This window comes from Myotis lucifugus, unplaced genomic scaffold, assembly GCF_000147115.1.
Source record: "Myotis lucifugus unplaced genomic scaffold, Myoluc2.0 scaffold_131, whole genome shotgun sequence".
NCBI lineage: Eukaryota > Metazoa > Chordata > Mammalia > Chiroptera > Vespertilionidae > Myotis > Myotis lucifugus.
The window spans coordinates 2,961,709-2,984,668 of NW_005871179.1; the positions used below are offsets into that span (position 1 = coordinate 2,961,709).

Consider the following 22,960-nt stretch of genomic DNA (forward strand, 5'->3'; position numbering starts at 1 on the left):
CATAAATAGGCAGATTAAGGTAGACAAATATTTTTAAACAAGTGCAGCCGAAACCGGTTTGGCTCAGAGGATAGAGCGTCGGCCTGCGGACTGAAGGGTCCCGGGTTCGATTCCGGTCAGGGGCATGTACTTGGGTTGCGGGCACATCCCCAGTGGGAGATGTGCAGGAGGCAGCTGATGTTTCTCTCTCATCGATGTTTCTAACTCTCTATATCTCTCCCTTCCTCTCTGTAAAAAAATCAATAAAATATATTTAAAAAAAAAAAATTAAAACAAGTTCAATTTCATGAATAACTTAAAAAGCAAAATGAAGTAAGTCAGTAGTATTAACTTCAATGTTGGCGAGGACATGGAGAAACAAATACTTCTGCTATTGGTGAGCAATTTAGCAGTATCAATTATACTTGAGAATGTTCTTGCTCTATGATAAACATTACACTCAAGATTATTCTACAGCAAAACTACCTAAGTTGCATGCACAAGAATTGTTTTTGAAGCCAAAAGATTGGAAACCACTTATATGTCCATAAATAAGGACGGTTAATTATGGTATAGTATACAGCCATCAAAAAGAGTTAGGTTTCTGCCCTGACCAGTACTGCTCAATGGTTAGAATGCAGGCTCACAGACCAAAGGGTCTCAATTCAATTACCAATAAAGGGAACAAACCTAGGTTGTAGGTTCGATCCTGACCCCAGTCAGGGTCACGTGTTGGAGGCAACCAGTCGATGTCTCTCTCTCACATCGATGTTTCTATCTCATCCTCCCTTCCACTCTCTCTGAAAAACCAATGAAAAAATATCCTCACGTGAGGATAAAAAATAAAAAAAAAAGAGGTAGGTTTCTATACACTTACACAGAGATCTGTCCCAAGATACATCATACCAGAAAAGAATATTCTATGCTGTATCCCCAGTACCAAGAAACATGTCTGGCCTACAATAAGTACTTAACACATCTTTTGAATGAGTAATTCAATAAATGGGATAAATCATTCTGAAAACTATGTATCAAATTTAACAGTTATCTAAAGGGATGTTTATGGGGGTTCCCATATCGTTTTATATTTGCTTTGATATTTAAAAATAACTTATTACATTACCAGAGTATTTTTGTCCCTAAATAGTAACCAAAAATCCTAAAGAAAATTTATCTTCATCTAATAAAAGGCTAAAAGTTACCTAAAACCATAATTAATGAGTGGCATATCCAGGTCTCCAGCCCGAGTCTAAGTTCAGCCCCCCCTCCCCCCATCACTGTCTACCCAGAAAATAACTTTCCAGTAATCATATCTTATAGCTACACACTTGGGTCAGTGACACAAAATATTTGCTGACCTTTATCCCAAGAAGTTATTTTGCATTCTGCATCATCCTAAGCTAAATATGGAATGCTCAAAAGATCAACTGCACATTACAATACCGAAAAATAACTGAAGCCCAAAATAACTTAGATAAAAGAATGGATTCTGCTAATCAGAAGAAATCTAAGATAATAAACATGAAACATCCATTTATTAGAGCACAAATCTTAGAGGCTATCTTCTACTTCTCAGTATTAATTTGAGTTCAAGGACAACAATAAAGGAAACTCACTCACTGTACCTCTTCTAAGAGAAAAAGTATTTCATGAAAAGTTAAACCCTTAAGTTATCTCCTAAAATTAGGATATAATTAAATAGCTCACTTAATTTTTATGTATGTAGTGAGGGCCATAGTTGTCATTTTTACCACTTCAAACCTAGAAAGGGTAATTTAAGCCAGTGTTTCCCCAATCTTTTTTTCCATTATTGCCCCCTCTAAGAAACCTTATAAGACATTTTCTTGACACCATGATGAAATTTTAATACCAGATATCCTGTATTATCTATTTACATATGCTATGTATATCTGTGCTTTATACATTCAAAGAATAAGGTTGTTTTCAAACACACCTTTCCCCAAAAAACAATTTTCACCCTGCTGGGGCAGCATGTCCCACATTGAGAATGTGTACATGAACATCAATAAAATAAGGTGGATTTTTGCTTCTTTCAATTCTAGAAATACCCCCAGCACCAAATTTAGTAGAGGAAGGTTTATAGAAAAGGCACAGAACCAACTTTGTGTTAGGTATGTATTCTGACAGCTAATATTTCTACTGCAAACTCAGGCTTTCCGAAGCTTAACATCATTTCTATCTTGTGGCTTCTTTATCATATTGAACATTCTTTTTATGACAATTCAAAGATAATGAAAAATATATCTCATAGACTCCTTCTTTCACTTTTAAGATTCCTACCTCCTTTCTCACTGTCGTAGTGTGAAGCATCAAACTGAGCATCATCATTAGGGAGTTGCACACTGGCTATCACAAGGTGGTTTTGTTCATCCGATGTGTGTGTCCCCAGGACAAGTCGATGAATGCTGAAATCTTTCCCTTCTGGTCTGTAATAGCAATATATGGTCACCATTCAAATTAGTAACAAATACATCTATGCAAGAGCACTATTACAACAAGGTCTTGGGAAGAGAAAATCATTTGCTACTTTAAAAGATTGTTTTTATTGATTTTAGAGAGAGAGAGAAAGGGAGGAGAGAAACATTGATTGCCTGTCTCCTGCATGCCTCCTACTGGGAATCGAACCCGCAACCCAGGCATGTGTATGGGATGATGCTCAACCTGGCTGATCTACACCAGCCAGGGTCATTTTCTACTTTTAATGTAACTTCCACAGAGCCACGTATAAGAAAGACTACATAGCACTTAATTTTTAAGTATAATAAATCCTCAGTTAACATGGATAGGTTCTGTGACTTTAAGCAAAATTACATACAATGAAGCCAATTTTACCACATGCTAAAGGATATAAACAAAAGTTAAGTTCCTATGGCATCTCAACTTTAGAATGAACAAAACGTTATTCAAGGACCAGCTGTATTTAACTTGATCAAAAATTTACAATTAAAAAAGAAAATTTACAATTGCTGCCAGCACCGGTTTGGCTCAGTGGATACAGCGTCGGCCTGCAGACTGAAGGGTCCCGGGTTCGATTCCGGTCAAGGGCATGTACCTTGCTTGCGGGCACATCCCCAGTGGGGAGTGTGCAGGAGGCAGCTGATCGATGTTTCTCTCTCATCGATGTTTCTAACTCTATTCCCCTCCCTTCCTCTCTGTAAAAAAAATCAATAAAATATATTTTTAAAAAATTTACAATTGCTTTGGGGGAAAAGTCTAACAAAATAAAATGGGAATTAATTACTCATCCATTACAACTGGTTGGATATAAAGAAAAATTTGTTGGGTACACTAACATTTTAGGTTACTTCTTTAAGTTAACTTCATCAAAAAGGAAAGGAAATAACATTAGTAAATTAATTGCTCAAATATTTCCTAACTGCTTGGACACACTGCTCCAAAAACTATGGACGCATAATGATTAAGACATGATTCTTGTCCTCAAAAAAACCAGGGACAATTAGGCAGTCATGTACACAAATGATTAAAACACAAGTCAATATACACCACATGAAAGGTACAAAGGAATACAGCTGGAAGATAAGCAGGTAGTCAAAAAAAAAAAAAAAGGAGCTAAGCAAAGGGGGAAGGTCTACCAAGTGCCAGACACCATGTTAGGCATTGGATATACCTTTTATCATTGAAATACCATAATACTACAAGATTAAACAGCTTGCCTTACATCACACAACTAAGTAACAGAACTAGGAAAAGTCCAAATCTGACTCTAGGTATGGGAAAGTACAGTGGGAGAGAAGGCTAAGAAACAGATTAAATTTAGACTCTAGGCAGCTGAAAATTTCAAGAAAAGCCCAGAAGTTAGGTCTAAGATAACCAATATGAATTCCTCTGCAAAGAGGTGATGGACATCTATAAATTAAACAGAAAAAGTATAGGAAAGAAAAGAGAACTGTCAATAGAAAATTGGGAATGCCTGTGGTTAGAAAGTTAAACAAAGAATCAGAGGAAGTGAGGGAAGAATTTTATAGAGCTACAATTATTTTTTTAAAGGATGTGAATAAACATCAAAATCAAAACATATACACAAAAAACCTAAGCACTTGGCATTAGATGCTTGCTTATAAGTAATCCTCATCATTACAAAAACAACAGAACATTGTTATATGAGTAGAATACAAAAAAGGGAAGGAAAAGGGTAGGGTATTTGGATCAATATCAAATATTACAGAAAGGTTTATCTATCTGCTGGAGTAGAAAACAACTAAGATGACAGCACAAATTTTAGCCTTGAAGAATTTATTCTAATTCATTGCTTTGCAAACCTAGCTAATCACTACACTGTATGGGAGGCTTTGGGATTCCAGAATGATTTAGTAGGTATGGGGTGACCAATATTTGGGACCCACTGGTTCACTATAATTTGGCATGTGACTGGTAAATCTGGAATCACCAACCATTTCTCATCAAGTATTCTGCAACAAGTTCCTAAATGCTTTGAACTACCATTGAGAATACCTGACAGAACTCCACTTCTGCTGAACTCAATTTTTTTTAACATTTGAATAATTTTTTATTTTTCAACTAGAGGCCTGGTGCATGAAATTTGGGGGGGAGGGGTAAGGGGTCCCCTCAGCCTGGCCTGTGCCCTCTCCCAGTCCGGGAGCCCTCAGGGAATGGACATCCTCAGCGCTGCCACAGAAGTGGGAGAGGCTCCCACCACCACTGCTGCGCTCGCCAGCTATGAGCCCAGCTTCTGGCTGAGTGGGACTCCCCCTGTGGGAGTGCACTGATGCTCCTGAATTGAGTGTCTACCCCCTAGTGGTCAGTGCAAGTCATAGCAACCGGTAGTTCCCCCTTCAGTCGATTTGCATATTAGCCTTTTATTATATAGGATTTTTTATTTATCATTGTTAGTTTCAGATGCACAACACAGTGATCAGACATATAACATGTAGTGATCACCCTGATAAGTCTAATACCCTGACACCATAGTTACTACAATATTACTATATTTCCTGTACTGTACTTTATATCCACTTGTCTATTCTGTAATTACCAATTTGTACTTCTTAATCCCTTCACCTTTTTCACCCAGCTCTCCAACCACCCTCCCATCTGGCAACTGTATCTGAGTCTGTTTCTTTTCTGCTTGTTTTGATTCCACATAAGTGAAGTCATATGGTACTTGTTTTTCTCTAATTATTTCACTCAGCACAATACCCTCTAAGTCCCTCCATATTGTTGCAGATAGCGAGATTTCATTCTTTTTTTATGGCTGATTCTGATGATCAGTTGAATATGGGAACTCCTGGTAATGACAAAGCTCCCAACTCTAAATTTCTAGGTATTTATTATGGTTTTGTTTAACCACCTTAGGACAGAATTCCCCATTTTTAAAATGCTATTGCAAAGGTAACAGCCTTGTTCTTATTAATAAAATCTGTATCAACTTTTTAAGATCTATATCAATTTTCTAATTACTTGTTGAGTGAAGCATAGACTTCTAAAGACCTAAGATAGGAGGAATTTATTTTTTAGTATACATAAAATATAATTTTTAAATGTTGTTCCGAAACTAAAAGTTTTATAATAGAAAACCCTTTACTCCAACTGGCACACTGGTTTTGCACACTTGAGCCTTTCTTTCCTCATACCCCATTGAGGTAATTTTTCCTTCCCCTCATCATTTTATCTTTGCCACTCCCATGATAATTTTTTTGATGTTATAGGTTATACATACGAAGTTAAGGCAGGGAAGGATCTTATTTAAATCTGTATGCCTTGATAAGTGGCACCTAGACCCTCAATAAACGTAAGCCAAATTAAATATTTTATCTCCTCTATTAGAGGTACACGAGTAAGAAATATATGCAATTCATCTCTCACCATAATTCCTCATATGCAAAACATCCCACCTTCAGGTGTTCGTTCTAAGCATCCTAAGTATCTTTCTAAAAAGTGCTCTGAGAACACACAACTACAACTACTAGTTACACCAGCTCCTTCAACTAGACTGTGCTCCTTGCAGGCAGCTACCATGTTGTATTCACCTTTGTATTAACCAGCTACAACCAAAGACTGTGAGATTAAAAAACTGGACACATCGTAACACTTCTTGAAAGCTGACAAGTTATATGGTTATTCAACCCAGTATCAGAAAAAGAACAGCATGTTTTCTCTTATCAGGGAAAATAATTTGACATTTTGCCCACTTTTTGGTCTAGAAAAAGATGTCACCAAGAGGTTTTGATCATATGCTCTGTAAAGGGTGACTGGAGAAAAAAAGAAAAAAAACCTGGGGAAATCAATGTGCCAAATCTACACTGAGGACACACCAAAGCAACGTTCAAGAGATTCGTATCACCTGGTTACATCGGGAAGCCACTGTGCAGTTAAGCTCGGCCACTCCAGAGCATGGGTCATCACCAAATCGTAAAGAAAAGGGGTGTTCTTTTTCCATATTTTGTACTCTTCGTTGATCACGCGTTCTTCTACTGCGTCATCAAAGGCTGCTAAAAAATGAAAAATAAATTTAAATTAGCGAACACAACAGAAACCGCGTAAACACTTCCAAAGCTACCGGTACGGCTCCCGAGTCCTGATACAGAGTGGGTTTGTCCAAATTTCCCCCACGCGGAGGCACCAGCACCCCCGCCACCTCCGCGGGTTGGAACTCCTCTCGCGTTATCCGGCCAGATACTCCGTTAGCCGTGCAGGTAACGGCGCGGCCGCGCCAGCACGCTCCCCTACGCCCGAGGCTACGGGACCTGCGAGGAGGCCCGAGTCCCGACCCCTGGGTGTAGGGAGCGGTGCAGGGCAGACCCGGAGAGAGGCGTGTAGACCGACAGGAAGCGCAAGGAGGGACCAAACACCCGCCGGGGCCCCACCGCCAGCTGCGCGCCGTTAGCCCGCCTCGCGGGGCTAGTTCGCCTCACGCCTGCGATGGTGTGGACCGCACTCAGCAGAGTCGGGCCTGCTCTCACTGTTAGGCCGAGTAAAGGCCGCAACGCAAGTCCGGCACCCCTCCGCCTCCTAGGGTGACTCCGGCACCCTCACCTTCCTTGTCGGCCATGGTGTGCAGGAAAGCCAGGGGGATCCCGAGGTCTACCGTTTTGCGGGAGGGGCGGGGAAGCTACGGAACGCTCGCTCTCCGCGCGCGGCCTCTATTGTTTCCTGCTGTCCCTGCGTGAGGGCTGCTTCGCGGACCTTCGCGCCAACACCGACCAATCGGAGCGCACCGAGCGGCCAGGTGGGCGGGCAATCGCGCTCGCAGCCTATCCAGACGCGCGGAGTCGCTCTCCACGGAGCGGAGGCGCGCGCTCCGCTCCTACCCTCCCCCCTCCCAGCCCGGAGCCGACTTCCTTCGATTGCGCGCGCGCAGGGCTGGTGGGAGTGCGCTCCCCTCCCCCCCTCCCGCCCGTCAGGGTCACGTGAGCGGTTCAGTCCGCACTCTCCCGGGGGCAGCCATTTTCTTAAAGGCTGTTAAGCTAACGACCCCTTCAAAGTACTCAGATGAGAAACCTCGGGTTCTTTCCGGTCTAGTAGTTATCAACCGCGGTAGCAATAAAAGGCTTCTATCACTGAGACCTAGAAGTGTCTAATTCAAGTGTCGCTTGCTCCGCAGGTCCTCCACTTTAGTTGTTTCCTTAGTCCTTAGAACCATGGATGGCGCAAGCCCAGAAAACGGGCCTTGACTTTTTAAAAGATGTGCTCCGAAGGACGAGGCCTAAATCGGAAGCCTTAGGATAAAACAAGTCCCTGAGAAGTCCTGGCGCTTTAAGGGTGCGTGCCAACGGGGCGGAGTCTAGAGCGGAAGTTATAAATCAGGACCGAAGTCCTGCTGATGAAAGGCGGAAGTGGAATGTCCGAGGCTGCAGTCATGGCGCAGGAAGAGGAAGATATTCGGGACTACAATTTGAATGCGAAGCAGAAGGCCACCAAGGCCAAGTATCCTCCAGTCAATCGGAAGTACGAGTGTGAGTATGAGGCTCCTTCTTTCACCTGCTCGCCTGCCTTCTGGCTCGCTTACCGCTTCCGCTTCAGGCGCGATCCTAGGTCGCCTGTTGTAGTCTCATTTGTACTTGTTCGGGGAGTCTGAGAGTCGGGGAACCCGGGCTCCCACTTTTACAGTCTCCTGAACTTCTTCTGCATATGCCTCATCACATTTGTCTTGTGGGATTCTAGTGTATTCTAAAGATAACCGTAGTTTCGAGCGTTTGCGTGGATGTGTCGCCCCCGTGTATCTCCCAACAGTGGGGTAGAGGGTGGCCAGGTTAGAGAACCTTTTTTTTTTTCACAGAACAACATTTTTTCTCAAAAGAGTGTGACTGAAAGACATACTGCTACAGAATTTACCTGGCGACCGAAAAACACACAGGAGTACTTGGGGGTCCGGGATAAGCCCGTGTGTTCTCAGATGTCTCACATGTACTAGGACAGTGACTCGGGGTCAGTCCTCCAAACCCCGAGTAAGCCAATGTGGAGGAGCTTCCTCTTTATGCCCTTCGGTTTCTTTGTTTTCTATCTGTTTCCTAACCGCCAGAATTTTGTGGTGGGCTCGCACAGCCCCTCCTGAGTCAGTCAAAATGGGGGAGTTAGATGTTGTGGGTGACCTCCCCTGTAGCTAAGCTGTTACAGTCTCTGTCTATGGCCTCTTTGTACATTGGGAGTAAGTAGGAAAACAGGTCTTGCTAGACCAGATTGTGGAGAAAGGAGCAGTGACTTCAGTATAGACTGTCAAGAATGTACATTAGGTTACTGGCACAGATTCAGGTTGCTAGCTCCCCCAAAATGTCTTATTTTCCCCATCAATACCATTGTTATTCAGACATGAGTATTTGGGCAGATGTCTTCTTGAAAATAAAAAGTGATTCATTCCATCAAGGAAAATTACAGTGTTTCTTGGCAATGGTAAAATTCAAGCTTTCAAGTGAAATTAAAATTTTGGAAAACTTGTATCTGCCATCATGATCGTGACAGTTTAAGATAGAGTAAGAGTTCATTGTTATAGCCTCAGATTTGATACTGTAAACCAACCTTTAAAAAACTACCACGTTTCTAGTTTATTTTTTAATATTTTTTTATTGATTTCAGAGAGAGGAAAGGAGAAGAAGGGAGAGATAGAAACATCAAGGTGAGAATCAACAGTGGGCTTCCTCCTGCACACCCCCTTCAGGGTATCCCACAACCCAGGCACCTGCCCTGACCCACAATTGAACTGTGACCTCCTGATTCATGGGTGGAGGCTCAACCACTGAGCAACACAGGCTGGGCCTTTTCTAGTTTTGATGTAACTTCAAGGAAGACTACATAGAGTTTTTTGAAAAGCTATTAAATATTCCTTCCTTTATTCCTGCATATTTGTGAGGCTGGATTTTGTGTTCTCCACCTAAATCAATACATTGAAAGTCAGTCATTAAAAATATTTGCAAAAATGCAAAATAGTGATACTTTTCTCACTAAGTATTTTGAAAACATAGTTTTATTTTTCATAAAATATGCCATTAATGTTAAATAGAATACACCTGTTTTTTATTTTTTTGTCATGTAATCCTTCATTGTTAATCAACTATATCATATACTAGAGGCCTGGGTGGGATCTGGCCAGCCCATCCCAGGTGGATTGGGCCAGGCTGGCAGAAGGGTAAGGGGGAAGGGGCCTCGGCTCTACCCCGCATCGAGGTGGGGGGGGCGATGGAGGGGCGGCCAGGGGGAGGGGCCTTGGGCCAGCCGCCCCCCCTCCCCCCTGGTTGAACTCCCAGTCGAGGGGACAATTTGAATATTAGCCTTTTATTATATAGGATAATCAATAATTTAGCCTCTAGCTTACAGTGTTTTATCTCTTATATATAATTCAAAACTCATAGATTAGTCCACCATATTATGGTACAAAGATTTCAGTGGTTACTACTATTGTACACTTGTTCCTGGGGTGAGGACAAATGCATCTTCTGTGATCATCAGAATATTGAGCCATTCTGGCCCCTATAAATGCAACACTTAGTCTTGGATAATCTTTCTTACATTTTGTATGGTAGTCAGTGCATTTTCATCTTATTTGCATCTCTTAAGTATTTAGTCATAGGTAATATTGGCATATAAAGTAAATTTATAGACATAATTATAAATTGCCACAGTCACAATTATTTATGAGGATAAAACCATTTAAAATGGCAAAGGACATCAGCAACAATAAGTACAGATGTTGAGGACTTAAGTATGAAACTGAATACCTTTCTTCATATAGCATCATGGTTAAGAGGCTTGTCTTTGCAGCTAGAAAACAGTTTCTGTTTCTGATAATGCCACTTAGGGGGATGTGAGTTGGAATGGTTCTTGGACTCTGTGCCTAGGAGCTCCTCATCCAGGGAGAGCAGGGATGTGATTTTCCAACATCACATACCTGTGCAAGTCCCTCTGAGCTGGTGCAGGCATTCTCACTACTTCTTAGTGAATTCTGTGGCCACGTTCCCGAACGTCACCTGTCTGCTCCACAGAGTGACCTTCACTCTGCTCTCAGCTTCCAAATCTGTCTGCTTACTGTTATTTTTAAATTAATAAGTATTTAAAATTTTTCTTCAGTTAAAATTTCTAGTGTGGTTAATATTGCCAGGTACAACTCATAAACAAAAGCTTTTTGGGGTCCTCAATAATTTTTAAGAGAGTAAAGGGTCCTGAGACCAAAAAATTTGAGAAACACTGCCCTATAGCAATCTATCTGTTTACAAAACTTTTTTAAATTGAGGTATACTTTACATATAGTAAAAATGCTGAGATCTTTTTTTTTTTTTAAATATGTTTTATTGATTTTTTTACAGAGAGGAAGGGAGAGAGATAGAGAGTTAGAAACATAGATGAGAGAGAAACATCGATCAGCTGCCTCCTGCACACCTCCTACTGGGGATGTGCCCACAACCCAGGTACATGCCCCTGACCGGAATCGAACCTGGGACCTTTCAGTCCACAGGCCGACGCTCTATCCACTGAGCCAAACCGGTTTCGGCAAAATGCTGAGATCTTAAGTGTAAAATAAAGCCCATTGAGTTTTGATACTCAGATACACTGTGTAACCAACACCCCAATCAAGTTCTAGAACATTTCCATCACTCTAGAAAGTTCCCTTTTGCTTCTTTCCAGTGAGTGCCCTAGGCCCTTCCACTGTTCTGATATCTGTTGTCGTAGCTTAATATTGCCTGTTTTAGTGTCTCATATAAGTGGAATCTCAGTATAGATTCTTTATGTCTGGCTTATTCACTCAGTATTAAAGATAAACAAAGCCAGACGTTAAAGTGATGAATGGATATTATTTAGTAGCTACTGGCAGTAGGAGAAAGAGCTGAGCTCCATTCTGAGTTGTGCAGAGCTAATTGGGCCTTTTAAAGGGAGAATGAAGAAGGAGGAAGAGGGGAGAGCTGAGTAGAGACTGAGAAGTGAAAAATTACAAAAGGTTGGGTCAGTGTAAATTCGATTAGGCCAGCAGTGTTTGCTTGCTAGCAGTTGTCAAAGGTAGGATTCTATCCTCCCACAGAGACAGAGTCCTTCTTGGTGATTACATTTTAAAGGAATGACTCTGGAGTCCTTGAAAAAGACACTTCTGAGCTGTACGAGATAAATATTCATAACGTAAGCTCATTTTAGTAAATGCTCTAAGCAACAGAGTTCAAGGGCCTATGGTCAGGTGTTGGCTAGAACAAACAGTAAATTCTTCAGACTGTCTTTCACTTTCTCAAGCAGACATTGCAATGGGGGTTATGGATAGAGGTGAAGTGTATTATTCTAGGAAGTTGGGTGACTTTATGCTGGTAGAAGCCATACTCAAGTTTGGCCAGGTCTCTTAGTGCAGAGTGTAGATGGAGTTGTTAGGTGCTGAGAGTTCTGCAGTTTTTACTTAACATTTTTGAGGTTCCTGTTAATACAGTTTTAGTAGTTCACATTTTTGTTGTTTTTAATCCTCACCCGAGGATATTTTCCCATTGATTTGACGGGAGAGGGAGACAGGGAGAAACATTGATGTGAGAGACACATTGACTGGTTGCCTCCTGCACTCATCCGTCCAGGGCCCGGGAAAGCTGCAACCAAGGTACATGCCCTTGACTGGAATAGAACCCAGGACCCTTCAGTCCGAGGGCCAACACTATCCACTGAGCCAAACTGACTAGGGCCACACTTTTTTATTGCTGAGTAGGACTGCATTGTATTCCTCTGTTTTATTTGTTCTCTTGACAGACATTGGGTTTTTAATTTGGGGGAATAAAATTGCTGTGAATATTCTCATGTTGTTTTGTGAATATATGCTTCACTTCTCTAGGGTTAATACTAGTCATTTTCTTTTAACCTGTCACTGCTGGTCAAGAGCTGCTTGGTGCCTGAAACATATTAAGTCCTCAGTAATGTTTCTGAGTGAATTAGAGATGAGTTTGAACCTTGAGTGCCACTGGAAGATGGTATTATGGTTTAAGCAGCACTAAATTAGAAGTCAGAAAACCTCAATTCTAGTCCCAACTCTACCTCTAATCAACAGTGTAGTACTGAAAAAGTCACACAATTTCTAGATTTTGGGGGTCTTCTTGTAGTGAAGGAATTATATATTAAATGATCTCTAAGACTTCTTCTACCCCAAATATTTGTGATCCTAAGTGGGAAGAATTGATGGAAGTCATAATATGAATGAAGAATAGGCTGAAATGTTGAGACAACAGATCCAGTGGGAGCTAGCTATTAGTTCTTTAGCTATTTATTTAATTCATATTAACAGAATAACAACTGTAAATGCTTAGAAGAAATTTTAAAAATAACCCTTATTAAAGCAATTAACTTTTGTGTAAATGGATAGCAAAAGGTGTGATCTGCCCACATTTTCTCTCTCTTCAAGGTTGATGTTCTTAATAATGAATTAGAGTTCTTTTCTTGTGATTAGCAGGTAAAGTTTAGTTACTTACAAGTGTTTTTCATTCTCTTCCTCAGATTTGGATCATACAGCAGATGTCCAGTGAGTATAGCTGGAGTTTATGCTTTTGAAACCATGTGCTTAAATAAGAAAGCTGATGTTTTGTTTTTAATCCTCACCCACGGATATTTTACTATTGATTTCTAGAGAAAGTGGGAGGGAGGGAGGGGAACATTAGCATGAGGGAGACACATTGATTGGTTTGGTTGCCTGCAGCAAGTGCCCTTACTGGGGCTGGAGAATCTGCAACCTAGGTACATGCCCTTGACCCCGAGACCTTTCAGTCTGCAGGTTGATGCTCGAGGCTCTAACCACCATACAACCGGCCAGGACAAGAAGGCTGATGTTTTCATCTTGTCCCCAGTTTTAATTTTTCTCTTGGTTTCTTTTGAAAGTGAAAATGGTGGTTTACTAGCATCCAGTTTCAGTGCTATTAAGTTGATTTGAGGCCTTTGGTTTTGTATTATTCATATTGATTTTATTTTGACTTTGCTGTCAGGTTTTCTTTCTTGCAGTGGATTATATTACTCAGGGCATGAATGTATTTCTTTAGGTTACATGCATGGGGAGATACTCTGGAGGAAGCTTTCGAGCAATGTGCAATGGCCATGTTTGGTTACATGACAGATACTGACACGGTGGAGCCCCTCCAAGCAATAGAAGTAGAAACACAAGGTAACCAGTTTATTTACAAGGAAGAAATTGTTGTACAAGTGTGCAGTATTCTACATAATTTCAGAATATTTTCACACTAAGAACAACAAATTGATTATGAGCCTGTTCTTCCTCTCTCAATTTGCCTAAAAAATAAATTTGAACAAGTTATTGGAGATGAGAATTATTAAGCATCATATTCTTATGTTTCTCTTTGATTCTGTGTAGGAGATGATTTGCAGTCTCTTCTGTTTCACTTTTTGGATGAGTGGCTTTATAAGTTCAGTGCTGAGGAGTTCTTCATACCTCGGGTAAGCAAGGAGTTTTCATTTTTAACTGAGCAAATGGGTTCTTAGTTCATATTTTAAAATGGAACAAGTGATTTAAAGTAGGACATGTGATGTAAAACCATGCCATACAGATATGTATTGATGATATTGATTTGCAGAGATTATAATGGCCATAAGCTCTTCTTGGTTTACCTGAGTTTGCCTATGTATATGCCATTTATATTTATTTATTTATAAATGTTTTTATTGATTTTTGAGAGAGAGAGAAAGGGAGAGAGAGGTAGAAAACATCGATTGGCTGCCTCCTACACAACCCCTACTGGGGATCACACCCACAGTGCAAGCATGTGCCCTGACTAGGAATTGAACCAGTGACCTCTTGGTTCATGGGTCGATGCTCAACCACTGAGTCACACCAGCTGGGCTGATCTCTTACTATATATGTCACTAATCAGGATTGTGTAATAAGAATGTACCTACTATCTTCATTGACACTTTTTATGTTTCCCAAGTTTGAGCTATATTTATGTCCATTTATATGTTCTTTTTGCCCCATTTGAAATTTAGTAGCTCTGCCATGTTGGCTTAAGTTTAAAAATTGGTGCTTTTAGTTTTCCTTAATTTGAAAAAGGAAAGGCCAGATTGAAATTGCTTGTAGCCATGAATCTCTAGAAGGAAATAGCTCTCCAGCATCGTTGTTATCTAGTGCACATGGCCCCTCCCTTGCTTCCATAATCCCTTCATTCTCTCCCTTACCAGTTTCACTCTATATACCCTTCCAACTGGGTCATTCGTTTTACAGAGTTCAGATGCCTAGAATATTACATAAAAATAGGCTAAGAGTACTTCAATTATACCTCAATAAAGTTGAAAAAAATAGACTGAGAGTGATTGAAATCTTATGTCATCCTCTATCTTACAGAAGAATTCTTTTGACTCAAGTTTTTAGATTGTACATTTTCAAGAATGCCTCCCTTGAATATGTAAGAATAAAACATTATCTCTGTGAAATATATTTAGTTTATCATTCTATATTAGTTAACGTTTTCATTTTCTTTGCATCATAGAAGTTGTATGCTATTTTATCTAGAAGAGGAGATAACCTAGAAGTGTGTTTGGCAGATGGTCTGTAATGATCATTTTAAAACATTAAAATAATTTTTTTTTCTCTTTAGGAAGTAAAAGTACTTAGTCTTGATCAAGTAAATTTCAAATTACGGTCAATTGGGTAAGTTTGAAAATTTAACTAGCAGGTCATGAAAGATGTTAAGTTATATTCTTCACTGAACTTAACAGACAGGAAGATAGAAAAGTCAGAGGACCAATTGCATCCCAGTAGGTACAGGCTTTTCAATTAGTTAAGCTTTGTTAGAGACTTAGGAGGGAGAACTTTGGAGGCCGAAACTTGTCAGAACAAACTTGATTTGAGTTGTTAAGCCTGATTCCCAGTTTGTTGATTTTTTTTTTTTTAATCCTCACCCAAGGACATGCTTAGAGAGAGGTAGGGGAGGAGGGAGAGAGAGAGAAACAGCAACGTGAGAGAGAAACATCCATCGCCTTCTGTATGCTCCCCAACCAGGGATCAACCAGGGATCAAACCCCCAAACCAGGTCTGTGCCCTGACTGAGTAACCACCTGAGCACTTTGGCTGGGCCCAATTTGTTGATTTTTTAAAAAACTTTAATCCCCTGCACATGGCCTTTATTTTATAATTATTTTATTATTTTTTTAAATTGATTTCAGAGAGAGAAATGGAGAGGGAGAGAGGGATAGAAACATCAAGGATGACAGAGAGTCATTGATCGGCTGCCTCCTGCACAACCCCCTAGTGGGTGAGGATCGAGCCTGCAACCCGGGCATATGCCCTGACCAGGAACCGAACCTGGTTCATGGGTTGACAATCACTGAGCCACACTGGCCAGGCCAATTTGTTGATTTTTAGCATAAAAAGTATATAATTGCTAGTTGGCACAGATAATTGCGTAAAGCCTAGCTTGGTGATGGGAAACTGATTTGTCTTTTCTCAGATCCTCACACCTGTACTCCATTCAAACCAGTTTCTTTTATAAAATTATTTTCCTCCAGATTTTGTGAACTCTTGATTAGGTCACTTTAATTGCCTTGGTGTTTCCCAAGTTTCTTCAGTCACTCGATATCTTTTTTTATATAAAGCCAATCTGTTCCATTTCATGTTGAATTTTATTTTTATGTTTCTTTTTGTAAAGTGAAGTCTTTTATTAACTCCTCTTTTTTAAAATATGTTTTTACTGATTTTAGAGAGAGAGGGAGAGGGATAGAGGGATAGAAACATCGATGAGAGAGTAACATCAGTCAGCTGCCTCCTGCACACCCCTTTTTGGGGATCTACCCTGCAACCCGGGCATGTGCCCTGACTGGGAATTGAACCAATGGCCTCTTGGTTCATGGGTTAATGCTCAACCACTGAGCCACACCAGCTGGACTTAATACCTCTTTTTTTAGGGTGAGGAAATCGACTTGTCCAGGGTAATTAGCTAATAAGTGGTTGAACAGAGTTTTAAAACAACTCTTTCTATTACTATTGCTGCTTCTGTTACTGGGATCTTCAGCCACATTAGTGTGGAAGGGAGAGAGAATACTTCTAGTCAAGTTCTAGGAAAGTACCTTTGTAGGACCTTCTATCTACAGACCATGGATTTTTTTTTTTTAAATTACAAAATGCAAACCAAATTCAGACTGTCTTATAGAATATGTTATCTTTATTTTGCTTTCCCAAGGGGGGGATGACATTTCATTAGTTTTTAGCCTTGAGTACAGTGAAAATTTTGGATTAACTACAGAGTGTTTGTTGAGAGTCTACCTATGTACACTATACCAGGGCACTTTTTTTTAGTTTAACTATCGACTTTGTTGAAATGGCTGTTGCACATAAGTTCCTCAGTAGCTGTATCTGTTAGCAACCAAACTGAAATTTATACTCCTTCCATCTCTTGGCTTTCTAGTATCTTAACTATATTTGTAAGGATTATTTTAAAATATGTAAAGAGAGAACAAATATTAAGTTTGGGTAATTTTAATCATGTTTTAATTTTCCTTTTCAAGGTGGGGGGAAGAATTCTCATTGTCCAAGCATCCTCAGGTATGTTTTTAATCCAGCCACTAAAACATTTTATACTTTCTTACCATAAAATTTGGTGTTATGTAATAGTAAACTACAATGAATTCTAATAAATTGGTGTAAAGTGGTAAGTTTTTCTCAGCTGTCTTTGACCTATCTGGACATATTATGTTAAAACACTGATTTCACACATCTAATTTGATGGGTTAAGGGTTAGCACTTGTGCCCTGGCCAGTGATGTTTAGTGGTTAGAGTGTTGGCCCATACCAAAGGGTCTGGAGTTCAATTCCTGGTCAAGGGCACATGCCTGAGTTTCAGGTTTGATCCCGCAGCCCCAGTCGGGCGTGCGGGAGGCAACCAATTGCTATATGTCTCATGTCAATGTTTCTCTCTTCCTTCTTCCTCCTCCTCCTCCTCCTCCTCCTCCTCCTCCTTCCCTCCCTTGCTCCCTTCCACTCTTTAAAAATCAATGGAAAAAATATCTTCAGGTGAGGATTAACCGAAAAAAAAAAAAAGAGTGAGCACTTAGGTTCTAGGGGCAGGTTTGTTATTGATTATTGTGGGACTTAAAAGTTTTAAGTCCCACCCTGGTCAGTGTGCTCAGTGGTTAGAGCATTTGCCTGTGCACTGAAGGACCACAGGTTCCATTCCCAGTCGAGTGCACATAACCTGGGTTGCAGGTTTGACCCCCAGCCCTGGTTGAGGCACATCAGGAGGCAACCAATTGATGTGTCTTTCTCACATTGTTGTTTTTCTCTCTCCTTCTACCCCGCTTGCACTCCCTCTAAAAATCAGTAGAATTGATTTAGAGAGAATTAACAAATTAACCAAAAAAAAAGTAAGTCCCTTTGCCTTTTCAAGCTTTGATTTCTTCCTCTGTAAAGGTTTTGGCCTAGATGTTCTCTAAAGGACTTTCTACCTCTGCTTCTCTAGATTCTGTATTTGCCAACCTGTGTGGCTTCACTCTGTATTAGTTAAGTCTATTGGAATAGAGCAGGCGAAATTTTCCTGTAAAGGGCCAGATGTTTTAAGCTTTGTGGGCAGAGAACATTGGAAATGATCTAGTATATTGAGGAAAATTGATCATGCTGGAGAGAGAGAGAATGATTTTAGAGCAAAGACCTTAAGTTGGTAAGGGCGGGGAGTGGGGGAGTGTGGGATAGAGTATTGAAGAGAAGTTGGCCTTCTAATAAGAGCAGGGATTGGCCATTATTACAGGAGGAAAGGCTGGTGGGAGTACAGATAGAGTTGAATGGTAGATTTGATGTGGGGAAGATGAGTCAGTTCTTATTGATTGCTCTTGTGTTCTCTAGAAAGCATAGTTAAGAGAGAATGAGAATGAAGGAGGGAGGCTAGAGGTTAAAATGTGAAATTTCAGTTGCCTCAGAGTGAGAAAGTGAATTTAGTGGTAAATGTAGGATTACTGGTCAGTGCCAAGTGGCCTTTTGAGAATTGTGAACAGACTTTAAAACCATTCAGCATGGTGGATGCTTCCACAGGCAGAAAGTTGAGTTTGATTGAGGTTGTTGTTTCCTGAGGGGATTATGGCAGAGTGGGCGGGGAAAGAGGTTCGGGTGCCACTCAAATCCATTGAAATATTCAAATTTCTTTGGTGCCATAGAGCTAGCAAATGCCAGTTCCCTATTCTCTGATACATTTAGAATTATTGTAGAGGGCCCTGGCCGGGTAGCTCAATTTTGGGTTCAGTCCCTGGTCAGGGCACATAAAACTATCAACCAATTAATGCATAAATGAGTGAAACAACCATTGATGTTTCTCTCTCAAAAATCAATAAATAAAAAATGTTCCAAAATATTCCACTTTTTTTTAAAGACTTATTGTAGAAGGAACTAAGAGAATATCAAATCCTGTGGCTCTAACTGGGGCAGAGTGTTGTCATATATCAGAAACATGTGGAGAGAGAAGGACCCTACGATGTAGAGTGATTATTGGCAGCTGAGAAGAGAATAGGCCAAGTTCCTAGGGCCCAGGTTAGACTGCAAGGAGGAGTTTTGAGGAGCCCTGAGCAAACAATAGGAAGACTTTGTGTTGTTTGATTCAACTAATTTGATAAGTAAAAAAAGCTGATGCCCAGAGGTCAGATAGCTTCCATATCCAGGTGGAAACAAAGCCAGGATTAGAGTTGCATCTCCTAACTCCAGTTCAGTGCTCTATCTACTGTGTACTGTTCTTTTTATTGGATCAATGTATACTATTAAACCAATTTGATAATTATTGTTTTTACTTTTCCATAATAAAATTTTGACTTTCTGTCAATTATTGTTAGAATTAATGATTCTGAGTCCATTGTCCTTTGTTTCTTATTTGTCTTTTCTCTAATCCCAACTTTAGGGAACTGAAGTCAAGGCAATAACATACTCAGCCATGCAGGTCTATACTGAAGAGAAGCCAGAAGTGTTTGTGATCATTGACATTTAAGATCAAGAAAAAAACTCCTATGAAGAACTGTTTTTTTCTCATCCTTTTGAGAAGATACCATAATATAAATTCTACAGTCTCTGACAATATGATGGTTTGGGTTTGCAGAACAGGAATTTTTGACTTAAAGTATGACTTTCCCACAAATGGAAAATCAAGGCATCGTCTTGGTCTGTACTAACTATTCAAATGTTAAAGAATTCTTCAGGTGGCAAGTATGATTCCTTATTTATTAATTCCTTGCTGTCGCAACAGGTGCCTCACATCCTTCCAATGGAATGCCAGCCCTCCAGCCTGGTCCCAAAAGGGATCATTGGTGTAAACATCAGCCAGAGAGACTCTGAAGCCTCCACACTCTTATTGAATCCAATTTGGGAGAAAAAATGATAATTTGAGAAATTTTACAATCAAGATTTTGCTTTCCCTCCAAATTGGTTAAGACATATATTTTCTATATGAATATTAAGAGGTTGTATTTTAGATTGCTGTAGGACAGAGCCATCCTGTATTCTAGTTGGTTATCTTAGAAGAAATAATTATAATTGAATAATTGGGAGACTTCTCTAGAAAGAGCCTGATTTTCTATCTCACTTTTTTTTAAACACTGATATACTGACACGTTCTTGTTTTTCCACAAGAAAAATTTAATGCCCTTAAAAATGGGCCCTTCTATCATGTAATTTTATATTAAAGCCAGTATACTTATACAGTTAGAGAAGAATGGGAGAATTTTTTTTCTTTCTTTTTTTTTTTTTTTTAGGAGCCCTGCCCTTCGCGTCCCGCCCCCTTGCAGGGCACCTCGGTTCCGAGAATTTTTTTTTTAATTTTTTGGTTTTTAAAAATTATTTAAGCTCTTCATTTCTGAGAAGACAGGAGGCCAGGAAAACTTTAAAATTGTCTGAACTTTTGTCCAGCCAAGATGGCTCAGTGGTTGAGCATCAGCCTATGAACCAGGACACAGTTCGATACCAGTCAGGGCACATGCCCTAGTTGCCCGCTAAATCCCCAGTAGTGGGCGTGCAGGAGGCAGCCAATCAATGATTCTCTCTCATCATTGATGTTTCTATCTACCTCTTCCTCTGAAATCAATAAAACTATATTTAAAATGTAAAATAAAATCTGAACTCAAAGTAGATAATTTCTAAAAAATGGAACTGCTTTAGTTTGATTTGCAACATTATTCTGTTTTCTTCATTGAGTATTCTTTCCTGTGATACAAGAGTTTGCAAAGTTGCTATTTATTCGCACTTAGATGAGAAAAGATATCTGGGTGGTGCCATATATCATTATAGTAGGTTGAACGTGACCTAAGGCAGCGGTTCTCAACCTGTGGGTCGCGACCCCTTTTGGGGTCGAACAGCCCTTTCACGGTGGTCGCCTAAGACCATCGGAAAACACATATATAATTACATATTGTTTTTGTGATTAATCACTATGCTTTAATTATGTTCAATTTGTAACAATGAAAATACATCCTGCATACCAGATATTTACATTACGATTCATAACAGTAGCAAAATTACAGTTATGAAGTAGCCACGAAAATAATTTTATGGTTACAACATGAGGAACTGTATTAAAGGGTCGCGGCATTAGGAAGGTTGAGAACCACTGACCTAAGAGGAAGAGATTGTGAGTTTTCTAAGTGTTCTCTCTGAGCACTGCATTATTTTCCCTGGGTATTGGAAGGCTAAGCAAAGAGCCTGTAGCTCTTCAATTTAATATGTAGCAGGATCACTGGGGTAATGCTTCTTAACCTTCTTTAAACACATTTTTCAAATTTGGATTATGGGCCTCCAAGCAAAAAAAATGTCTGGAATCTCTTTACCTTTGTTAGAATGAGGTTCCAGACTGAGATGGGGCTCTTTTTTTCATGGACCCCTTTGCACATCCTGGGCTACTTGGGTTGACTGTGAAAATGAATAAGGGGATACCATGAGGGCAGTGGAAGAGCCACATCTAGAGCAAGGCCTCTTGGGATATATCAAGCCAAGTAGGCTGCAAACTTGACTAGGAGAAAAAGCATAGCCATTTCTCTTTGCACCAGTGCTAGATAATGGGATTCAGTAAAAAGTCAGATGTAATTATGCAATATAAATTCTATTTCTTTTCGTTTATAAAAAATATATAATCTATTACTATTTTAAAAATTTGTTAGTTTTAAAATATGCCAAAATGAAGATACTACATAGAAGGAAAATGAATATGTTACCCTTTACATATGAAGTTAGGTTCCCCCCTTCACCACATACTTTTTTTTCAGATACATTTTTTAAAATTGATATTTCATCAAATTATAGTTGGCATACAAGTACCCCAGCTTTCCTAGGATAGTTAAGAATCCTTTTGTAAATGAAGAGGAAGGGAGTCATCTTGGACTGATACTTGGAACTGTGGAATTTAAACACTACTGTGCTAATATTTTTATTTTAGGGTTGTAGTGATTAATTGCACAAACGAGCCAGATCATGGGTTCAAGTCCTGGTTCTACCACTTAATAACTCCACTTTGGGCATGTTGCTTAATCTCTTCCTTAATTTCCTCATTTTAAGTAGTGATGATAGTACTTGCGGGGTTGTTGAGAGGATTAAATAAATGTATACACATAAAGCTCTTGTGACAGTGCCTGACTATGTGTTAATGCTCAGTAAACTCGGGCTAGTATTCATTACTGTTATTGAGGCAAGCATAAATGCTAACAGCCCCTTTTTCTCCTTAATTTTAAAAAGCCCACAGTGCTTGGTTAGGGGGTGTGGCCATCCTAGAGACAACCCTGGTAGCCAGTGCCATTCTGGTCTCCCTTTATTTAGATGGGCAAACAGCCACTTCCTCTCCTGCTTCTCTACTCCAAGTCTCCTGTGTTAATCAAGTTTTCTTTCTAACATCCAAGTTGAGCATATATTTTCAAAAGCTCTGCCCATCCCCTTACGCCAAACCAATTGCCCTTCCATTTGTCCCTAACTGACTCTGTGTAACCCATGGTGTGAAACATTCAAGGGCTGTATCAGATTGAGAAGAAATATGAACAAATTATCGGGCAGCTTTGTTTCTGGCTTTATCATTGTCCCCATGACCTCTCCTGATCTCTCTACCAGTGCAGCCCACCCACATGCACCAGCAAAGACCATGTAACTCATCAGTTCCTACTTTTGAATTTTTGCCCAGATTTTCTCTTGTTTTTGTAACTTTATTGATATAATTCACATACCATATAATTATCCCATTTAAAGTACAATTTGGTGGATTTTAGTATTCTTGGTTATACAACCATCACCACAATCAATTTTAGAACATTTTTTCTTCTAAAAAGAAACCCACTATTAAGCAGTCATCTCTCCCATCCCTCCAAACTCTAGGGGGCAGCCACTAACTAGTCTTCTGTCTTTACCCAGATTCTCACCTGACGATCTTGTCCTTTTTCAACATAACTGGAAACTCACTTCTTGGAAGCTATTTGGACCTATGCCACTTGCTTCATCCCTACTATACTGGATCCCCTGTTTCTGTGTAGTACTTAGAATTTTAAATTTATGGATACATTGCTGCAGAAGGTTTCTTAGTGAGTACATGTAGCAC

At 39.9% G+C, this 22,960-nt stretch overlaps 2 protein-coding genes across 16 annotated transcripts in view; one reads left to right on the forward strand and one right to left on the reverse strand.

The window, feature by feature from the left end:
* Positions 1-7,175, reverse strand: part of RBBP4 (RB binding protein 4, chromatin remodeling factor) — a 29,598-nt gene extending 22,423 nt beyond the window's left edge. For 9 of the 11 annotated variants that reach the window (XR_002830589.1, XR_002830587.1, XR_002830588.1 and 6 more), the window contains exons 1-3: positions 7,015-7,175; positions 6,323-6,470; positions 2,281-2,426 (exon numbers count right to left, since the gene is read on the reverse strand). Coding sequence is in view for 7 of the 11 variants with exons in the window: in XM_023758459.1 (XP_023614227.1) it covers positions 2,281-2,426; positions 6,323-6,470; positions 7,015-7,030 (310 nt within the window). In the remaining 4 variants the exon portion in view is untranslated. Of the gene's footprint in view, positions 1-2,280; positions 2,427-6,322; positions 6,471-6,893; positions 6,985-7,014 lie in introns of those variants that run through there. The other 2 variants (XM_006094226.3, XM_023758457.1) reach the window with 2 other exon arrangements.
* Positions 7,176-7,409: 234 nt separating this feature from the next.
* Positions 7,410-20,097, forward strand: ZBTB8OS (zinc finger and BTB domain containing 8 opposite strand). 5 transcript variants are annotated; one of them, XR_001349345.2, is made up of 8 exons: positions 7,415-7,934; positions 12,922-12,946; positions 13,458-13,579; positions 13,787-13,869; positions 15,024-15,076; positions 16,930-16,966; positions 19,298-19,554; positions 19,640-20,097. XR_001349345.2 is itself a non-coding variant. In XM_014460491.2 (8 exons), exons 4-8 carry the CDS (start codon positions 13,507-13,509, stop codon positions 19,382-19,384), a joined length of 333 nt encoding a protein of 110 aa, XP_014315977.1. In that variant the 5' UTR covers positions 7,797-7,934; positions 9,052-9,091; positions 12,922-12,946; positions 13,458-13,506; the 3' UTR covers positions 19,385-19,599. The 5 variants fall into 5 exon arrangements, 4 of the variants coding, with proteins under 4 accessions (XP_014315975.1, XP_014315976.1, XP_006094289.1 ...); XM_014460491.2 differs by lacking the exon at positions 19,640-20,097 and adding an exon at positions 9,052-9,091 and having other exon boundaries at positions 7,797-7,934; positions 19,298-19,599; XM_006094227.3 differs by lacking the exon at positions 19,640-20,097 and having other exon boundaries at positions 19,298-19,599.
* Positions 20,098-22,960: the final 2,863 nt, after the last annotated feature.